This window comes from Corella eumyota, chromosome 5 (assembly GCF_963082875.1).
Source record: "Corella eumyota chromosome 5, kaCorEumy4.1, whole genome shotgun sequence".
In the NCBI taxonomy this organism is placed as follows: Eukaryota; Metazoa; Chordata; class Ascidiacea; order Phlebobranchia; family Corellidae; genus Corella; species Corella eumyota.
Window position 1 is genome coordinate 7,851,738 of NC_137494.1, and position 14,405 is coordinate 7,866,142.

General features: G+C 30.9%; 4 protein-coding genes across 5 annotated transcripts; 1 reads left to right on the forward strand and 3 right to left on the reverse strand.

Moving 5' to 3' along the window:
* The first annotated feature begins 59 nt into the window (after positions 1–59).
* LOC145752130 (elongin-B-like) lies at positions 60–3,604 on the forward strand. Of its 2 annotated transcripts, XM_082568345.1 has the most exons (5): positions 1,271–2,305; positions 2,420–2,462; positions 2,556–2,705; positions 2,788–2,887; positions 3,073–3,604. In XM_082568345.1, exons 2-5 carry the CDS (start codon positions 2,454–2,456, stop codon positions 3,174–3,176), a joined length of 363 nt encoding a protein of 120 aa, XP_082424471.1. In that variant the 5' UTR covers positions 1,271–2,305; positions 2,420–2,453; the 3' UTR covers positions 3,177–3,604. The 2 variants fall into 2 exon arrangements, 1 of the variants encoding a protein (XP_082424471.1); XR_014283776.1 differs by lacking the exons at positions 2,556–2,705; positions 2,788–2,887; positions 3,073–3,604 and having other exon boundaries at positions 60–2,305; positions 2,420–2,458.
* Positions 3,368–5,375, reverse strand: LOC145752131 (endonuclease domain-containing 1 protein-like). Its single transcript, XM_082568346.1, has one exon. It carries the CDS (start codon positions 4,875–4,877, stop codon positions 3,849–3,851), a length of 1,029 nt encoding a protein of 342 aa, XP_082424472.1. The 5' UTR covers positions 4,878–5,375; the 3' UTR covers positions 3,368–3,848.
* A 1,192-nt stretch (positions 5,376–6,567) lies between these two features.
* LOC145752972 (uncharacterized) lies at positions 6,568–7,783 on the reverse strand. The gene has a single exon (XM_082569351.1). It carries the CDS (start codon positions 7,740–7,742, stop codon positions 6,699–6,701), a length of 1,044 nt encoding a protein of 347 aa, XP_082425477.1. The 5' UTR covers positions 7,743–7,783; the 3' UTR covers positions 6,568–6,698.
* A 1,182-nt stretch (positions 7,784–8,965) lies between these two features.
* On the reverse strand, positions 8,966–11,978 carry LOC145753415 (neuroserpin-like). The gene is made up of 7 exons (XM_082569827.1): positions 11,970–11,978; positions 11,579–11,781; positions 11,210–11,444; positions 10,498–10,692; positions 10,009–10,121; positions 9,683–9,831; positions 8,966–9,162 (listed from the first exon to the last, which is right to left on the reverse strand). The coding sequence occupies exons 1-7, from the start codon at positions 11,976–11,978 to the stop codon at positions 8,966–8,968; spliced, it is 1,101 nt and encodes a 366-aa protein (XP_082425953.1).
* Between the last annotated feature and the right edge of the window lie 2,427 nt (positions 11,979–14,405).

Genomic DNA, 14,405 nt, shown 5'->3' on the forward strand with positions numbered 1-14,405 from the left:
GGCTAGTGGATTTTTGTTTAAAATTTATATAACCTCTTTGTTGATTTTTATTTAAGGATAACTAGTGTTCTAGGTATAAATTTGTGCTTGTTTACAATTGTTGTAAAATGGAAGTTCTATCTCCTCTCCAGCTAAAAAGATTGGAAACTCATAAATACAACTCAAATGGAACTTCGCTAATCGAGCCTTATTTTCAAGTTTTTTGGAGGTGGCTCGTTGAGCTGTTTCCAATGTGGATCGCCCCAAACATGATAACAATTATTGGTTTGGTTATTAACATAGTAACTGCATTTCTGTTAATGGCATACTGTCCAACAGCAACGGAAACTGCACCAGGATGGGTCTATGTTGTGAATGGAATTGGGTTGTTTATTTATCAGTCATTAGATGCTATAGATGGAAAGCAAGCAAGAAGGACTGGAACGTCATCGCCTCTTGGCGAACTCTTTGACCATGGCTGTGATTCCATTTCGACAGTTTTTGTTTCAATTGCTATAGGCTGCACAATGCAATTGGGTAATCACATGTGGATTATCACCTATATGTGCATTTCATCATACTTTGCATTCTATTTTAGTCATTGGTGCTCTTACGTCACTGGGGTTTTAGAATTCGGTAAAATAGATGTCACTGAACTGCAGCTCTATACTATTCTCGTGTTTTTCGTGACAGGAAAATTTGGGCCTGCAATATGGAGTTCAGCAATACCAATATTGGGCTATCCTCTACACACATTACCGGTCTTATTTGTATTTGTTGGAACAACTATGACCTACTATAGGTTTGCAAGTTTGATTTTTAAAGGCGGTTGCGGTGAAAATGGTGCAACTATCGCAGACACCAGTGTTATATCTCCATTTTTTAATATCAGCATAATCATAATGTTTGCCGTAAGCATCGCATCGCAGTCTAAGACCTTGCTGTGTCAAAACCACCCCGTTCTTTTTCTTCTCTTTTTTGGGTTAGTTTCAGCAAAGGCAACGAATAGATTGGTTGTGGCACACATGACAAGAAGTGAGCTTCAGCTTTTAGATACCTCACTACTTGGACCTTTATTTTTATTTTTAAACCAGTACTTTGGCTGTCTGATAAACGAGTATTTTCTGTTGTGGATCTGCTTTATTCATTCCAGTGTTGATCTCTTGCAATATTTATCGCACACTTACAAACAGATTGCAAATCATCTAAAAATAAACATATTTACGATTCCCCCGAGAAAAACAGGCGAGGAAAAGTCGCAGTAACTTTTGAAATTAAAAAAAAAATTGATGTTCACCTACCCCTGAAACAGTGTTTAACTTTCTAATTGATTTTAACCTTATGTATATATATTTTAAGACAGTAAAAACATTATTAAACCCTATGCAACATAGTGTTTTAATTTTGAATTACAGAAGTGGCTTACTGCCGTTCTGCAAGTTTGTGTAAGCCATAATTATAAGATTTTTTGAGAAATATAATATTGGCAGTTTAATTAATTTATGGAACTTTGTTGCTTGCTTATAAAATATAAGATTGCTTTAAACATTGTACAGAATTGGTAACAGTAAACCAATAATGGAAATTTATATAATTTTTAATAAATATTTAGTTGGGTGTTTTTATTTTTCATTAAAATCGTCTTAAACTGTAAGATTTTTTTTAAATCATTTTTTCAACTGGCATAACTTTTTTAAATATGTTTTAATTTTAAAGGGGTGATTTTTTATTTTGTTGTATATGTGTATATATATAAGTTAACATACGTTATATTTAAATTTTATGGTAACATGTTTTTGTTATTCAATTAGATGTTTACCATTTTAAAGGATATGTTGTATATATATATTTTTAATTTACGACATGTAGTTTTATTTTGTAATAAAATTAATTATTTTTTTATAATATTTGCTGTATAAACCCATCTCGCATAATGTTTTGTTGTTTTAGAAAATTATTATTACCCACTCTCAGTCATGTTTCAATTTGAATTATGTGTAAAGTACATAACAAACATTTTTTGTATTTCTGTGTAGTACTTCGCATATCATAGCAAGTATAAGTAATTTGATTTTTATGCAAAAAATGCTGAAAATATATTAATATTCGTGTTTTAATATACATATACTACACGCCAATGTTATCAATTTTTATTCTTGTGTACTTCGTACACCCCCAATTTAATGTTTGTTTAATGGGAACAATTGTAAATAATTTGTTTCTCTGAATAATTACTGTGTTTATTCCAGGTTAAAATTAGGTGGTCGATGATTTTTTAATATAAGTTTTATTCTCTGACAATTTTCTTCAAGACCTACTTGGAATTGTAAGTTGTTATTTTTTTATTCGGATAAAATTTTCATTTTTTAAGTAAATATTTGTATTTGTAGATTTGATTTATTAAATTATACATTTCACAGAGATTTTATTTTTTTTTTAGATTGAAAGGAAAAAAGGCTACAAAAAACGTTACAATGAGTACAGTAAGTATAAAAATTATTTAAATTGCCTAATATTTAAAAATAGACTTCGGTATCCGATTGATTATACGGAAAACAACATACAACCTCATACAGGAAATATTTTTAACCATTCGGCGAAATAAAACCACCATATTTGCTGACGCCAAGGAATCAAACACGGTTTTAGAACTAAAAAAGATTATTGAAGGAATATTAAAGGTGTCTACTGATGATCAAGTGCTTTATGATGGAACCAATGACCAGGTAAAATGGACATCATTTTCAAATGAAATTTTTTATTATTACTTGGTAATGGTTGACCAAAAAATTTTTTTTAATTTTTAAGGTTTTAGATGACAACAAATCTTTAGCAGATAGTGGATATACGCAAGCTACAGCTAAGGCCCAGGCACCAGCATATCTTAAATTGGCAGTTAAAAAAGATGGTAAGTGCAAAAATGAAAACCAGAATGACATTTTACCAAAATTTAGCTCAACATTTCTTCAAAAATTAAAAGCATTTTCTAAGGGTTTGGGTAAGCTGGGCTTAATAGAAAATGTCTCATTGTTGGTCAAATGTCTATTTGGTAAAATTGTTTTCTATGATAAAACAGTAAGCTGTTTTTAATAGACGTATGTGAACCTGTTAATGTGGAGGAGTATTCTTCCCCTCCTGAGCTTCCCGATGTAATGAAACCTCATGATGGTACTGCAACTGGTGATCAGAAAAAGTAGTTTTACTTGGGATGCTATCAATTTTATATTCAAACATCACACTTTTACTCTTCTACAATGGTTATGAAATGTTAATGCTGTTTCTTCGTTTTGTTTTATTTAAGTTTATATAGTGTGCCATTTTGGCACAATTGAGACCTATTTTGACTTTGAATATACAACTTTTATATTAAAAAACCTAACTGAAATGAACACAAATATCACAACTTTTTTATTAAATCAGAACAGTTGGTTAAATTTAAGTTGGAAAAAAATAGTTCATATACCTTGCAACTTGTTTATATAATTTCAAATTAACACTGTGTAACCATTTTAAAATAAAATAATTGTTTGGTAAAAATTCCATTCAAAACTTTTTAATACTTAATACGAAAGGTTATACAAAAAATACAAGATACAATACTGACCTTTTTTTATAGGTTAAATATTATTGAACATTGTTGGCCTACAATATAGTATTGGGGGTTATTAAAAATATTCACTGTTAATAATAAAATCAATTTCCTTAAAATACTTATGATAATAATAAAAAAACATAACCAATAATAACAAAACAATATAACCATTTACAAATATAAGTACTTGATTGTTTAAGTAACAAGTTATTCAATCTGTTTAACAGAAATGTTGTGCAAAAATAGTTTTTTAGTGCTTCATATAATACGCTTTCGTTTATAACTCTTCCTTGGGTTTTAACCAACTTGGTGCACAATCCTCCTTCACGACCTTGTGCCAATCTTCAAAAAGGGTGGCAAATCTACCAAAGCCTGAGTTCATGCAATTTGTGTCGAAAGGCAAGTCGTCAAAATAAATTGATGCAAATTGCTCTAAGGTCATGAAGTCATTGAAATCAGCAGTTTTTTCAATATCAACATTTTCTTGTATAACGGCTACAGCCCAAGATTCTTGTTTAGAACTACCTGGATAACACACAGCTTTCCAGTAATATTTCGGAATTTTTACTCGTTTTTCATTGTTATCCTTTGAATATAACCACCATGAATTTCCTTCACTATTTAATGCTGTGCCATAAGTACCAGTCATAATGTAAACCTCCTCATCAGGTGAGAAATTAGTTATAGCATACTGTACAACACATTCAAATTCCCTCCATGAGTTTCTGTTAAATTTTGCGAATTGTGGAGCAGCATTGGTAAGTGTAAATGTACCTTCTTGTTTCTGCTTATTTTGACTGTTAATAGAGTTTGGGGATAAGTGTCCTCTGTCTAGGTCAAATCCATTTTTGAAGTAATCCTCTGGTATTGCTTGTAAACCATCACATGATGTCATAACAGAATCATTTGCATGGTCAATGAGAGATTGGATTGGTTTTAAAGGCAAAGTATGTTTGTCATTATTACAGATTCCATAAGATACGCGTTGCCAGTATCCAGATCCAGGGCGGGGAAATTCGGTACCATTTACACTTAATGTAACAAGGTTAGCTGTGTAAATTGGTATTCTTGAAACTGTGTCAAATAATGTGGCAAAAAGTATTTGACTTTCACCATTTTCAAGTTTTTCATTTTGGCATAATTTTACAAGACCAGTTTCTTCCACACCTTTTAGCATAGGCCAAGGTGAGCCATGAAAATATGAGTTGCAAGCAGGCAAAAAATCATGTGGGTCAGCTGTCTTTTGTTGTAAACTATAAGACAAGGATAGCAGTTGCAAAAAAATGTAAAAAACAAATAAAATCATGATTTAAAATCTATATTAGTAAAGAAATGTAGATTGAGCAATCTATAATAAAATGTAAAATAGTTTATTTTTTAGGTGGTTAATTTTTAATTCCAGTGCTGTGTTACCTTACTGCCTTATGAGGTCGTAGATGAATTAAATGTTAGTTTGTGTGTTAACATAGACAAAATATTGCTACTAACCAGACTGGTACTTTGCATGTACGGATATTGGTCATTAAGCGCAGATAATAACGTTATATAAAAAGGTATTGTTTATATGTTATATTTTAATAGGGTTTCCTACTTCCTTCAGCAAATGTTTTAAAGCAAAAAAAGGAGATTGCTTTGTTTGTAATTTCCCGGCGTTGCTAAGCTCCATGCAGGTTGTAACCTGATGTCAAAAATAAACATATCTGCTATAGGGTTCCGCCATAAATTCGTTTGATTTATTATTTTGTCTTACATGATGCGTACCTATTATTAGCAACAAACACTTCGTCTTATTAATAATTATTAAATAAATCACACCAAACCAATATAACCTAACCAATACGTTAAAAACGACCGAAAAATAGGTCTTCTTACACTATTTCTGTAAACCTACTCTCGTTTAATTTTGCCCCCTCCCCCCGAAAAAAACGAAACTGCAAAATAGCAGTCTATTTTTGCCGCATCCTACTATTGTAAAATTGCTTAAAAAACGCTTAGTAATTCTATTCAAGTTACAAAAAGCATAATAGCTTATAAAGTCAATGGGTATTACCGCACATTTGTCTCGGTTTTAATCCAATGCAAAATTCTAACTGAAATACTCTTTTTCGGGTATCCCCTTATGTGTAAACCAAGTTTTGTCTGTATTGCGACATACTAATAAATTTTAATAAGCGAATGCCGTTTACAATTTCCTCAGTAGCTTTTATTGCTTTGCTTGTTCAGATTCAAAAAACTTTCTCTTATAAAGTGATTTGTTTTGTGTTTGTTGTATATCTGATGACACATCAGAAACGGAAGTTCAAATTATCGCAGTTCAAAGTTTCAACTATTACTGCCTATTGCATCATTTGACGTAAACAAATAAATTAATGCCTAAATAAGCGAAAAACGAAGCAACAAATGGTTTATTATAACTTGAGAAAGGCACAATTTATTACTATTAAGAAAACATATAAACAAATGGTGCCTTGTTATTTCTCCTTTTTTTTATATGAAACGTTTTCATACCTTGCTCAAATATATTTTTGTAAATTTACATAATGTGTAGTGTTTAATATTAGCGGCCAAATTTTTGGTTAACTCTGTTATTGTATATATTGCATTTTTTTTTCAGGGATCTAGTGCATTTTGTGTTGTGTGTTATTATTACGCATAACACGAAGTGTTAAAACCACAACGTGTTTTTTAGCCGAAATAAAAATTTTAATAAGTTAACTCTGAATTGCTTTTGCTTTACCAAGTTTGTCTACACAAAAAGTTGTTTTGTGTTTTTGTATTTCGTAAATTTATTTTTATTGGGCGTATTTGCAACACACTAGCAACCAGGTATTGTAAGTATTCACGTGTGTTGCTTAGTAAAGTTTAATATTGTGATAGTGATTTTAACAAGGCTATTACAACTTCTAGTGCTAACCATTTAAACAAAATTTTTACATATTTTTTCTTTCGTGTACAATTGTTATGCAATTTTAACCATATAAGTGAACACTTCGTGGAAACAAAATTTTTATTGGCACAAAAGTGTAATAAAAAAAATATTACAAGATTTACGTTTGCTCCTGATATAATTTACAATCTGTTTATATATTGTGAAGTTACACAGTACATTTTATTACTTCTTTGTTTATTATTCTACGTTTACTGTGGGTTTTAGCAAGATTGGTGCGCAACCCTTTTTAACGACCTGGTCCCAGTTCTCCGAAAGAGTAGCAAATCTACCAAAGGTTGCGTTCATGCAACTTGGACCAAATGGCAAGTCGTCAAAATATTTGGACGCAAATTCCTTTAAAGTAATAAGATCCTCATACTGCGCGTGTTTTTTAATATTGGCATTCTCTTGTATAACAGCTACAGCCCAGGGTTCCTTTTCAGAAGTTCCTGGATAACACACAGCTTTCCAGTAATATTTTGGAACTTTTACTCGTTTTTCATGCCTATCCTTTGAATATAACCACCATGGATTTCCTTCACTATCTAATGCTGTGCCATAAGTACCAGTCATAATGTAAACCTCCTCATCAGGTGAAAAAATAGTTACAGCATACTGTATTACACATTCAAATTCCCTCCAGGAAATACCGTTAAAATTTGCAAATTGTGGAGCAGCATTAGTAAGTGTAAATGTACCTTTCTGTTTTTGTTCATTTTGACTGTTAATAGAGTTTGGAGATAGATGCCCTCTAGTAAGGTCAAATCCGTTATTCTTATAGTCATCGGGTATTGCTTGTAAGCTATCGCAGATTATCATAGCTGATTTGTTTGCACGTTCTATAAGTGATTGAATAGGCTTTAACGGAAGAGTCTCATTGACATAATTACAGATTCCGTCAGATATTCTTTGCCAGTATCTTGAACTAGGTCGAGGGTATCTTGTGCCATTTAAACTTAATGTAACGACATTAGCTGTGTAAATTGGTGTCCTTGAAACCGTGTCAAATAATGTTGCAAAAAGTATTTGGCTTTCTTCATCTTCAAGTTTTCTATTTTGGCACAATTTTACTAAACCAGTTTCTTCTACATCTTTAAGCATAGGCCACGGGGTGCCATGAAAATATAATTGACATGCAGGCAAAAAGTCATTTATAACTTTAGTCTTCTTGTGAATTTCTTGAAAACTATAAGACAAGGATATCAGCAGCAGTAACTGATATAAATTAATAAACAAATTCATAATTGAAGTTAAAGAATTTAAATTAAAAATTTAGGTCAAACAATCTTAAATAAAATAACGAGTAAATTTTACAGTTCTTATTTTATCTTATCCGGTTTCTATTCAGTTCAAACATAAAATTGTTCAAGGTTTTCTAAAATACGTGTTGTGCGCAGTTCTATTCTCCTTTTTTTAGTTTCGCGGCATTCCTAAGCTTATTTGTTATGAAATTTAATATCAAAAAAGGCTTGCTAAACAATACTCAGCCATAGATATCATATAACAAACAAACAGTTTCCAACTTAGCCAAACCATTGACCTCACAACGCCTTAATGGCTTTTCATTAAGGCAAGTAATAAGCATTTAACGCAACAATTGATACACAACACATACATGTTTTTTCCCAGTTCATAATTAGGCTCTCAACATTAAAAATTGAAACATCCTATACTTAACAGAAACATCGTTTACTTAATCTATTTAAGTATAATCTGGACAAAAATGTCTTAAAATACCTAGGTTAGTTGCTTTAACTCTACATGGATTTTTTGCAAACGTTTTGCTTTTATTTACTTGATTTCGTTTCCCCCTAACTTGTAAACCAAGTTTTGTCTACATTGCGCCACCCTTTGAAATGGCTTTTTTACGAGCAAAGTTTATCATATATGTTGTAATATCCTTGACTTATCGTGGCTAAATGCATTTTTTTAAATAGTGTTTACATTGTACCACAATAAAATTTACAGCTTTTTTAATTTGCTTAGACTGACATTTGGCAAATATTTTATTATAGTATATAAAAAATATACTTCAAGTTTTATGCAATATTTTCCTTCCGCAATTTTTTCTTAATTCCATCATATTTATACACGTATTTTATTTAACAGCGATAGTACAAATCAAATAAATTAAAATAAATAAAATCAACAAATAAAAAAACTTACGCTGATATTTCGCAATACATTACTGTTTTGAAATTTATTAAAATAATGTTATTTAACTGCTATCTGATTAAAGTGCCCTTTTAATTATGCGACGTGCTTTTATAATAATTTAAAAAGCACCTCTAAAAAAGTGTTCTTTTGAAAGACCTTGACTATTTTACTTTTTGTGCTGCTTAAGTTTATGTTGTATTTCCAGTTCAAATTGAATTTCGTTTTGTTTTGTTTGTCATCAAACATTACTGCCTCGAGCAATTATAGGCCTTAGACCACTTTCTTTTTCGTAAGAAATCAAATATTTTTCAAGTTTTTGTTGGAGATATGACGCGGCCCATGAACATTAGCGCTCCTGTGTAAATATCTTCTATTAAAAATATAAACGGTCTGTTTATTTGAACGTGTGTTGAGATGTCGTTGCTTCTGAGAATAATTGAGGACGAAGAAGCGGAAGAAGCCGTCACGCCAGTTGAATTAAACTGGAATGTTGCTTTGTGTAATACTAAAAGAAATTTATGTTGTTAAGTTAGTATAAGTAACTACTACCATGGCCAACATAAGTATATAAAATGCTAAATATTAACGTTAATAATGTATAATTAAAGTCAAATAATAAGGTATATATCAAACCACCTTTAGATACAGCAACGTTGTTTCTTGACATCGCCGCGAATTCGGCTCTTACGGGGTCAAATATATTTCTTAATCCGAGTTGTTGTAGCACCCGTTTTAAATTGATTTCCGATTTAAGCTTTAATTTAAAAAAATATAATTATACCTAACAGTTTTTGCAGCATTGCAGCCTATGTTTGCCTTATGGTTTTGAAAAGAATTTAAAATATGACTACATGAATCGGGTATTTCACATGAGCTACTATTACTTGTAATGCAAATATATTTTTCATGTTTTAGCACAAAAATATACATTGATTTTTACTTTTATTAATAAAGTATTTATTTTTGTTTAAATTTTGATAAGCTATCTATGTATAGTTTCTTTTTATTGTAAATAATTTATTTACTTACTGTAAATTGAGGCATGGTCAACGTCACAAATTGGTCAGTAACTTCGTTTCTCCAGCGCGAAAGGTTTTCTAACAAATTTCGCTGTAGTCGGCCTATGCTTATTTGATTAGTAGAAGAAATGATAACCATACGTGTTTTTCCACCACTGAAATTAAAATGTTGAGTTAATAATATAGTAATAACACATTTTAATACGTTTGTTATAGGTTTCCACTGCATATTCTTAAATTATTTAATACCAGTTTAGTAGGCCGGATTATAACTACATTTAATATTTAGGTAGCCAGTAAAAAAGTAGGCTTTAAAACCCGTAATTGCTTACCCAAATGGAATTTCTATAATATCAGGTCCGTATGTGTTTCTCGCACAATTTCGATTGGTAGTGCACGATATTCGAGCCCGAGTAAAAAATATCTTAGACATCATCATCGGCACCTTAAATAATAAAAAGTTGTGCGTAGTTGTTTAGAAATTACGAAAAAATCGAATCTAGGAAGTTTATTACTTTAAAAATGGTGGAAAAAAAACATAATTTTTTTACTGTAAAGTAGTAAAGCATGATGAATGTTAAAACCCCTAGTTTTGCAACATGGGGTCTCTGGTTCGATTACCGCTTTTTTTATAAATCCTTAAGTAAGGCACTATAAATTGCATAAATTTCCGCTAAGCTTAAAATTAATCGACGGGTTATTAATTAAACAAAATGCTTAACACGAATATGAAAAAAAACAATTATTTTACACAAACAAATCAGTTGTTTCAGTTTAATTCACGTAGGTTGTATCTTAATTTGGTAGAAATTTTTAATTACCTGAATAACTTTATTCCCGGTATAGAAGTTTCCGTTTTCTACCACTTGAAATTTCTCAGCCCACTTTCCACTAAAGTAAACCGTGTTTGCCAAAACTATTTTGGTGTCAGTTGTAATGTCGTCGGTTGTAAACAGCTCTTGAATTTGACCGCGCGTGTTGTTACTTGCCCACTGATTCATTTGGCGCAAAGAAAACTGGAATATTTATGCATGCATGTTAAAATGTAGCTTATTTATTTTTTATGTAAATATCTTTTTGTGGAAAGGTCGAATGCGCGGCCTAAATATAAAGTAAAAACTGTTACCCCAAACCAATCTCGAGTTGCCTGTGGCAGTTTGGGATAGTATAGATAAATAATTATGCTGCTGATTAAGTGCTGGATCAGCAGGAATTTATACTGTTTATAGCGCCCTACTCAAGTGCGCTACAGCATAAGAGCAGTGGGAATTGAACCCACGACCTCATGTGGTGTAGCAAGTGTTCTTACCACTACACTACGCTGCCAGTTTCGTTTAAGTGTACTGTTTTGAATTTACTGATTTTATCGTTTATAAACATACACGATGTATACACCATGTTTCGAGTTACCACAAGTATTTAGTTATAACCAACAATTAACACAGTGGGCATAGCTACACGAACTTATTTAACGGTGTCTATAATTAGTTTTAACAGTAATTTATCTAATACATGGTATTTAATGAAACCTACATGCGGGTTATTTATATAGTCCAAATATATTCCTTTTGCATTAAAAAAGTAGTACACGCTTCTTAAATAATTGCTTAGCATTAGCTCTCTTTGTTGGGTGGCCATAAAAACAGTTGTTTTAGTTAGGAACTCCGTTGGACTTTGTCCGGCATCGGGGAAAACAAGCGACCGCATGTGTTTTATTTTCATGTTAAAAGTTTGATCCCGGAACAGGGATAAATTGTCCAGACTGGACCTAAATAGTAAACTGTTAGGTCAAATAAATTGTCTTGACTTCAAGAAAATTTATTTGTTTGTAAATTAATCTTTTTAAAACAATTTTTTTGATTTGATGGACATTTGTTGTTTATAATTAAATTTGGTAATTACCTTGTATTGCCTGTTGCTCCGAGCCTTAGCATGCCCAGGATGTTAGCAATTCCGTAAGGCGAGTAAATCACGTTCGTTCGACCTGGTAAATTGATCAAAATTTGTAACGAAAAATTTCGGTAGCCTTCCACCACTTCTTGAAAATATTCTGCGTCCAGTTCGGATGTTACGTCCAGTGAATTTAGAATTCTTCCGTAAATAACCTGAAAATGACTTAATTGTTTAACGTAGTGTAGACTATAGTAGCCTAAACATATGTCGACTTTTTAAAAGTTTTAAAAACTAACGCGCCTTTTAAAAATAAATTTAATATACGTTGAATTAACATATTTAAAAAAATAAATATAAGGTAAAAATTTGATTTAACCTTGTTTAATAAATTTTTACTTACCGATGGCATTGTTTCACTCGTTAAAATATGGCTCGCAATTAAAATCCCAAATAAATAAAAATTCATTTTTTTAATTTTTTTTTTTTAGATTGATCAAGAAATTTTATACTTCTATAAAAAAAACAACTAAAAATAATGTATGTTAATATTTAATAAAAAATAACATTACTTGATGAAACTATTTTGATATGACTTAGGTATATCTGGTTGTTACGAATGATCGTACTTTCTTTTATATTCACCAATTTTAAAAGGGTATATTAAAAAAAGGAAAAATGTATTTTTTCGAAAACAAAATTTAGAGTGCTTTACAAAAAAAATGCGGGCACTAAAAAAACTCGTGCGTTTTATGAACAATTGAAGCAGTTTTTGTTAATACACAGTTTGTAATGTTGATGTACTTTAGTTCATACGTTGTTACATTGGTTTACTTTGTGACTGAACTTATCTTGAGTAATCGGCTGCGATCACATAGTTGATTATCTTGTTTAATTGACTTTCCTTCCTTCACGGTAATTATTTGTATCACGTTTAACAACCCAAACACCTTTTTAAAACTGAAACATAAACAACATGTTCTAGACAAGTCAAAACATTTTCGTAATCCGCCAATCAAGGTGTTCCCATAAACATGTTTTGTATATTGCGTTTGCACTATTTACCCGGATAAATTTTTTAACTTTTTTACTCGATAGCCAGCTCTACAGTCAGCATTTTTAATTGTCGTAATATGGTCGCAACTTGCAACCAATATTTGCTCTTGATAATTCACCTAATAACCAAAAGGGACAGTTTTATTTATTTTGTAGGCATATAAGTTGGACATACACATATATCTCGTTCGCTAAATCACTTTATTTAAAGATGCTACTATTGTACCTTATTCTTTACTGTTGAATTTTAATTGCACTTATAACCATCGAATTTTATTGATGTCATCCGGCAGAAATTTGTCATAGTCAATAAGTTGTAATTAGCGTTAAGATAAAACTATACGGTGGTCCTTGATGTGAAAATCCACAAACTATAACGTATACAAATAAGCCACAAATGACGCCTTTATAAGGCCTTAAATATACCCAATTCAATTAAGATGGGCTTTCTATTAAGATCTGGTTAAGATATGTAGTTCAATGGCAATGATATATTAGGAATATTTGCATTCGAAAACAAACATTAGTACCACAGGCCGGTCTAAAAGGCTTTTATGGATATGAACTTACCGACATTTACTTAACACTTTTATTTTCCACATTTGAATTACGTATATTCATATCTAAAAACTAAGTTTTTTTCCGAATACCTGTGATTTTGCAATGTCAATCATTTTCAATATCTTACTCATAACAATTAAATTGACAAATGACGTCACCAGTTAGACATTTTTTTACAATTGACGTTGATTATCTAAGATAACATTGACAGTGATATATAGTGTAAGACTATGAAATTTGATTCGAATCTCAATTTTGTTTTATGTAAATCATAGATACTGTGAATCTCCTATTTTTTATAATCAAGTTTTTAACACAACAGAAACAAAAAGAGCCTACGTAAAAAAAATGTAAAATATTTTCAATAATTTTGAGGTTTAAAAATCGGTTTAACCGCTTAAATTTAATTGCAGTTGCAGCATGACTTGGCATCGTTCTTATAATAATATGACAGTTGAAAAAATTACACCTTTTGTGTTTGAAATAACTATTTTATGTTAAATTAATGTATAAGGGGCCCTATTAAATTAAGATAATTTTTGGAATTAATAATTCAAATTTTAAAGAATTTTTAACACTGGAATATTGATAGCGATTTAATATTAAAAGCCTGGTTGGTGTACTAATTTAAAATTCACAACACTTTTTTTTTATTTTTCGCCCAGCTTTGAGATTTTAAATGACGTCAGCAGACGTTGCGATTTTGTTTTCGCGAAGATTTCGAAACTGCGCGGATATTCACGCCCACAGATTCCTACTTGAACGTTGGAATAAATCCTTAATTGATAACACGTTGCGGCTTTTGTAGTTCGACGTTATCCATGATAGCAGTTGACACAAAAACCACTGTGTGAAACATTATCCTGTTGCAAACCCGAAATTAAGCTTTCAATTCTCCGTTCTAGTTTTGATGATGTCATGATTTCGTAACAGAAATGGCTAGAATTTTAATTATGCCGGTGCTTTCGTCATATTAATTATTATCTGATTGAAACGATAACAATTTTGTTTTTACTTAAAAAATGTGCTTTTGAATATTCACTGAAAGTTTATCAAGGAACACATTTGCAAATCTTTTTAAAGCGTTAAGCAACTAAGCAAGAACCATGATAATAAGGATTCAAACATATTAATAATTTATTTATAATTATTTAATATTTATCAACACAATGTCATTATTTTGTTTAATTTTTTCGAAATGTATTAAACTATTTTAAGCATG

Excerpts from the sequence above, each read along its gene's own strand:
- LOC145752130 (XM_082568345.1), top strand. Across the intron at positions 2,706-2,787 it reads ATGATGGAACCAATGACCAG|GTTTTAGATGACAACAAATC; the intron begins GTAAAATGGACA and ends TTAATTTTTAAG. Across the intron at positions 2,888-3,072 it reads ATTGGCAGTTAAAAAAGATG|ACGTATGTGAACCTGTTAAT; the intron begins GTAAGTGCAAAA and ends TGTTTTTAATAG.
- LOC145752131 (XM_082568346.1), bottom strand. The coding sequence starts at position 4,877 with ATGATTTTATTTGTTTTTTACATTTTTTTGCAACTGCTATCCTTGTCT.
- LOC145752972 (XM_082569351.1), bottom strand. The coding sequence starts at position 7,742 with ATGAATTTGTTTATTAATTTATATCAGTTACTGCTGCTGATATCCTTG.
- LOC145753415 (XM_082569827.1), bottom strand. Across the intron at positions 11,445-11,578 it reads GGAGCAACAGGCAATACAAG|GTCCAGTCTGGACAATTTAT; the intron begins GTAATTACCAAA and ends TTTACTATTTAG. Across the intron at positions 10,693-11,209 it reads ACTATATAAATAACCCGCAT|TTTTCTTTGCGCCAAATGAA; the intron begins GTAGGTTTCATT and ends TAAATATTCCAG.